The sequence below is a fragment of the Citrus sinensis genome, chromosome 8 (genome assembly GCF_022201045.2).
Source record: "Citrus sinensis cultivar Valencia sweet orange chromosome 8, DVS_A1.0, whole genome shotgun sequence".
Taxonomy (NCBI): domain Eukaryota; kingdom Viridiplantae; phylum Streptophyta; class Magnoliopsida; order Sapindales; family Rutaceae; genus Citrus; species Citrus sinensis.
This window is the reverse complement of record NC_068563.1, coordinates 7,316,788-7,323,478: the sequence shown is the minus strand read 5'-3', so window position 1 is coordinate 7,323,478 and position 6,691 is coordinate 7,316,788. Positions and strand designations below refer to the sequence as shown.

Below are 6,691 nucleotides of genomic sequence, written 5' to 3'. Positions count from 1 at the left end.
ATTACGTATGGACTTTGGACACTTTGTTGTTATTCTCAGAACTAGCGACCGCAGCGCAATTTCTTCTGATCACATCCATCAAAATTAAACAAGAGATACAATGAATTATTAATGGCAATTAACTTCATTGTCTCATGACTTGACGTCCACAAAGACTAGTGGGATTGCTTGCTTCCTTCTATGAACCTTCAATTGCTCAAAGCAACCTTATCAATTATATATGGCATCGAATAGTTTTATCAAGAACTATTAATTCCAAGAGACAAAAAAAAAAAAAAAAATTATGACATTGAATGTGGCGGATTGTGGTCTTGTTTGGGATTAAGGTGCTATAGTTTTTAAACTACAGTTGCTGTGGAAAAAAAAATTGTAACTATCAAATAAAAATTAATAATATATAGTAAATATAAATTTTACATAATAATTTTAATAAATTAAAATTATTAAAGATATAATATATTTTTTATTATATAAGTAAAAAATTATATTAAAATAACTTATAATATACATCAGTTAATGTTTACTAAACACTTTAGTGCTCTAACTTTTAAGGTACAACTGTTCAAGCTCAATCTCAAATGCACCCTGTAATTATTTGATAACGAAAACATTTCTAATCATGGCAGGAGCCGGATTTGAATTTTTGAGTGTCAAAACATTGGGGCCAAAATGACAAAATTGCAAAGTTAACTGCTTTGATGTTTAAATATAACTACTTAATAGATTTGAATTCGAAATACAAAATAATGTAGTATGTGATGGTCAACTATCCAAAGCTTTTAAGCTTTTAAGTTAAGTGCAATGTGGGAACTAGAGATGGCAAAAATACCCGTCCGGTCCGGACCCGGACCGTACCCGGGCGTTGCGGGCCGGGTATTACCCGGCCCGGGTATGAAGCCGGGTCGGTCTTGGGCATCACTTGATAAATCCGGAACCCGGATTTTATTAAAAAAATTATAAAATATATATTATTTTAAATATTTTATATTTATTTGACTCATTTATTATATATATATATATAATTTTAAACACTTAAAGTTTATATTTTCATGTCAAATTTTATTGAAATAAATTTAAAACTTATAAAATTACCAAAAAATAAAAAATATATACACATAAAATATTAAAAAATATAAAATTCGGGTATCCGGATTAAAACCCGGCCCGGACCTGGACCCGGACCGGTTACATCCGGGTAGGGTCTGGTCATGGTAATACCCGGACCCGGCCCGGGGTTTTGCCATCTCTAGTGGGAACCAAGATTTTGGCCCAGTGAGGGCCATAATTCATAAACCACAAACTTTTATTGGGTATAACGTAAAAATCGGCAAAATTGAGGCGGCCAACAATGAGGATCATAACAGAGAAATTATGTGCCAGGCCATGACACACATAACGTAAATAGGAAGTTTAAACATAGAACATGCATGAAAACAGGTAAAATTTTTATTCAATACTTTAATTTTTTTTTTAACTTGATATTGGCCCTGATTGAGTTAAGCTACGGTGGTTGTGGAAAAAAAATATTATAATTATGAAATAAAAGTTAATAATTCATAATAAATATGACTTTTAAATAATAATTTTAAAAATAATAAAAAATATAAATTTTAATTACACAAGTGAAAAATCAAATCAACTTATTTTTAAAGTCACAACAGCTATTGTTTACTAAATATTTTAATATTTTAATTTTTAATCTACAACTATTTAATCTCAATTTCAAATAGGCCTTAGTGTTGATTTAACAAAAAAATGTACATGCACGATATGTTTGCATCTGAATTTATTTCGGTCTCTATTTAATTTGGTCCAATTAAATCTTACACTCAAGTGAACCTATTAAGCTTAATCAGTCCTAATAGAAGCATTCTCTGCATCCAAAACGAGTCTTCAATCATAATCGTTCACAACTTTCGTTGATGGAGATACCAATTTGAATTAATGTGACAACGACAACAAAATGGAAGACAAATCCATTGCGACATTGATGTTGAATTTTCTCATGAACAGCTTAGCGTGTCATTTAATTATCTGAATGGTTGGCTTTTTAATTGACATGATCAAAAGCCAATAATCATGCTTACAGCTCATTTTATCGTTTCTAGTGGGACATGGATTATCGCCTTAAACAGGCCTTTTTTTTTTTTTGAGAATTGCTAAATACGATTATTTTAAGCTAAATTCAATCTTTCAAAGTATTCAAAAGAAAACCTTCGAAATTCAAATAATTTTTTAATAGGAATATTTTAAACAAACCCCAAATATTTTGACATACTCTAGTACTACCCCTTTAATATTGAAAACTTAACATAACCCCAAATAATTAATGCTATCTAACATTTACTCCAATGATGTAGAAATATTCCGAGGGATGGTTCCTTTGAACTTTTATGTTTTCGATACTATATATCATTGTTTTGTTTAAAAGTGCTTTATATCATATGGTTATTTAACCTAAGACAATATCTAAAACATCAAAAGCAATATTTTACCATTGATATTATTAACTTTGTTGTGATCCTAATTTAAGAGAAAAACTTACCTTACGTTGAGCGGATTATCTTAGCATGCTAAGGTGATACACCAAACCCATCATTTGCCAAGTAGTGAGACTTATTAAACTTTTTACTTTAAAACTAGTGGGTCTCGTAACATAAAAATAGATTATCCTATTATAAGACCGACCAAATCTGTCAAAATGACATGTTGTTATTAGTATTCCACGCTATCTCGGTATGTTGATGTAGAATGACAAAACTTAGATTTTGGTTTGATAGAGGCCATTATAGAACGTAAAATAAAGCAGGCTTTAAGATTATTTCAGTAAAATGACGAGGCCGAGGCATTGTGGGGGCCACAATGGAGAAATCATAAATGATATCCTTGGCTGTATAGTAATATATAAAATTGAGGGGTACAAACGTAAAATTCACTAATGCTGCGTTTACTTTTTGGATTGGAGTGAGAATCCTGAGGAGTGGGAATCCTTGGATTAGGAGTGTGGAGTGGGAGTGAGAGTAGGGTGTTTACTTAGACTAAATAAAAGTATGGATTGTCAATCAGAATCCTAATTATTTGTTTACTTTGTCTTGGATTGGGAGTAAATTGTTTTAAATTACAATTTTATCCTTATGTACAGAATTATAATTTGTAATTAAAAAATTAATAAAAAATATATTTGAAAAATAAAATAAATATTTTATTATATTTATAAATTAATAATAATTACTAATATTCTTAATTATGTAAATCATAATTTTTTATTAATTTTAATTTAAATTATGTGAATAAAAATTATTAATAATAGCAACACAAATGAAATATTATTATTGATAATATAGTACAAAATTAATCTTTTTTTAGAATAAAATATTTATTATTATTAAATAAATAATTAATATTTATTAAAATTAATGTTTAATATTATTAATTTAAATATAATATTTATTTATTTTTATTTTATTAAATTTAATAAAATAAATATGATATAATTATTATTTTTAATAAATATGATATTATTTATTTTATTAAATATGTTATTATTTATTTTATTAAATATGTTATTATTTATTTTATTAAATATTATTTATTTATTTTATTAAATATTATTTATTTATTTTATTTTTATAAGGATAAAATGGGAAGAGGGGGGAGTAGATTCCCACTCCCACCTCTCCCCATGGGAGTGGGAATCCCACTCCCCACTCCAAAATTGGGTGGAATCCACGGATTCCCACTCCCACTCCCCCCTTTTTTAAGGTAAGTAAACACTGGAGTGAGAGGAATCCACACTCCACACTCCCACTCCAGAAAGTAAACACTACCTAAATATTAGTAAAATTTCAACTCATATATTTATTTTTCCACTAATATTTTTCCATTGTAATCTTGTGTACCTAGGTGCACCATGTTGAAGTATTTCCTGCTCATTTAATACTTGAATGATTAATATAATAAATAGGATTAACAATTATTATTTATGTCACGGTGACAAAAGCCACCGCTTGGTTGCGTTTTTGCCCTTACTTTTTCTTCACTTTTTCCACGGATTAGTACAACCTTATCTTTGATGTCTTGAAAATTTATTTACTAACTGACATGACAACTTTAAATCTTGTTTATGCAAAAGTTGTACTACTGTTCTGTAATTGCACAACTATAAAACTATTAATAAAGAGATTTTATTGCCTATCCTTTTAAAGTGCGATTAAGATATAGTAATCATGCATTTATTTTTAAAATTTAAATAATTATAAACTATATTTAAAAGTTTGCTCAAGAATAAGATCCTCTTCTAATTTAAACTTCTTATGAGTAGAAATTTATGTATTATCTAGTCATTAATTAAAGAAAATAAATCATATTCATATATTGTTATTATATAACACATGGTAAAAGATCTTTAAAAATTCCTTAGATTATGAGAAGATTTTAATTCTTCAATGACTCTATAATATTAGAATTCTATTAACTACTTAATCTTATAGGAGTAAATTTTATCCAAAATTTAGATATTTTGATCCAGCCTTAAAAAAGTCAATCATTTGAATTGTGATACGACTGAACTAAAATCTAATGCATATAAAACATTCATCAATCATATCAATTGTTAAATAAAATACAATTACAATGAAGATAGGGAGTTGAACCCTTCACCTTATGACTAGGAAAAAAAAAAAAATTTGTGTCACGATTATTAGTAAAAATTCCAAATTCAATTTGACTACCTAAACTAATTTAACAGTTAATTTACTAAAGTTACTTTAGTTTGTTATTCACCGACCATTGAATTTGTTGAAATTTTAAGATTTTTGTCAAGATTTTAAATAAAAAAAATTTAAGTGAAAGTATCCTAGGACTTTTAGCTTTTTTATTGAATTAATTTATTGGTATCGAATTTATACAACAAACTTGATTTTATCCACAAATGAACCACATTTTTTCAGATTCCGAAAAATCCTTGATTTCAAATTGATTCATAATCAACGAAATTTTAATTTTATGATTCTGTAAAAATGTATTCTTACTTCAAAGTAGGGATTTAGATTTTAGATAATATTTGGATTATATTATTGTTATTATTATTGAGTATGAGGGTTAATAGACAATTTTGCCAAAATATAAACAAAAACTAAATTAAAAACAAATTGCTTCAACACTCGTGAAAAATCTCACCATTGATAAATAATAACAAGAAAATAAATAACACAAATTGATGATGATGATGATGATAATAATAATGTTCATCAAATTATCCCTCAAATTCATACAATTAGTAAATCAATTTAAGTCACCGAATTTACAAGAGAGAATAATTAAAAAATTAAAAAAAAAACCTCTCATCATCCCTCCCTGCTACCTTCCAGAGTCTGATCGACTCGGGATGACTCAGCTAAACGGCGCTGTATCAGCCACCTCCCTTAACAAAAGTCACAAAACCCAGTTGATATTTTTAAATAATAAAAAAACCCACTAACCAACTCAATAATTAATTAATTAATAATTAATTATTATCCTAGAAATATAAAAATTATATATCTCTCTCTCTTTGTTAGTTTCATCCACAGCTCGGTATCTCAGCCGAGTCAACTCAGCCAAGCGCTCCACGAAGCAACGGCCTCGATTCGTTCAAAAACTGGAGATTGTTATCCCTCATGCCCACGTGGCAGCACCTCTGGACCTCCTTGACGCTCCATAACGGATCCGGGGTACCGGTTTCGGGGCGGGAGACGACCCGGAGGATCTCCTCGAACGTGGACTCGTCACAGGGGATAGTTAACGGGCCCACGTGGCTGAAACCGTACTCCTCTTCGGCTTGCACGAGGAGCTTCTTGAACATGGGGTGGTTCAGGTACGTCGCGCGCACGATGAACCTCCTAGAGCTGCTCCCCACGCAGACAGCCACGTGTCCCGCTGGAACATCGGACGGCGTCGCACGGGAGGCCGAGGCCGCTATCCGGGCCTTCCTACGCCACTGCCTCAGCATCTGACGGATCCTCACAATGTGACGGATTTTGTTGCACTTCGACATTTTCTCAGGAAAGTGAAGGAAAGTGTGGGAAAGTGGAGTGGTTTTGGTCTTAGTCTTGTTTTCAAGTGGGGTGGGAGAGTGGAGTTACATGGGGAGTGGGGAAGGGGGTATCTTATAAATGCGTAACACGATGAAAAGACGACAATGGCCTTGGTTTTTGAGATATTTACGAGATTATGTCTGTTGTTTGAGTTGGGAGTCTGTTGTCAAGGCCATGTGAGAAAAGGTAAGACAGTAACGTGGGATTAAATTATTATTTTTATTTTTAGTTTCTTGATAATTGTGTATGAGTTCAACTTCGTTTACAGAATGCTCTAACCAGAAATAATAGAAGAAAAAATGAGTGAAAAAGAGAATTAATGTTATTTTTATTATTTAATTGAATATAAAATTTATATTTTACGCTTTATTTTTTTTTCTTCTCTCCCTTATTTATGTTTTTTAAAATCAAACATGTGTATTTATTGTATAGTTTCGACATCATAAATAATTAAAAAATAAAAAAAATTCGTTATCTCAAGAGTGCTTAAACTTTGAGATATAATACTCATGAGTAACCGTTATCATAACTATAATTACATGTTCAATTATGTTATGAGTACTCTTAATTTAATAAAGTTTTGTATTATTAAATTGTTTATTATGTAAATTACATTT

The 6,691-nt window shown here is 29.9% G+C and overlaps 1 protein-coding gene across 1 annotated transcript; it reads right to left on the bottom strand.

Annotated features, from left to right (window-relative positions):
* Positions 1-5,219: 5,219 nt before the first annotated feature.
* On the bottom strand, positions 5,220-6,133 carry LOC102628469 (auxin-induced protein 6B). Its single transcript, XM_006487225.4, has one exon. It carries the CDS (start codon positions 6,032-6,034, stop codon positions 5,594-5,596), a length of 441 nt encoding a protein of 146 aa, XP_006487288.2. The 5' UTR covers positions 6,035-6,133; the 3' UTR covers positions 5,220-5,593.
* Positions 6,134-6,691: the final 558 nt, after the last annotated feature.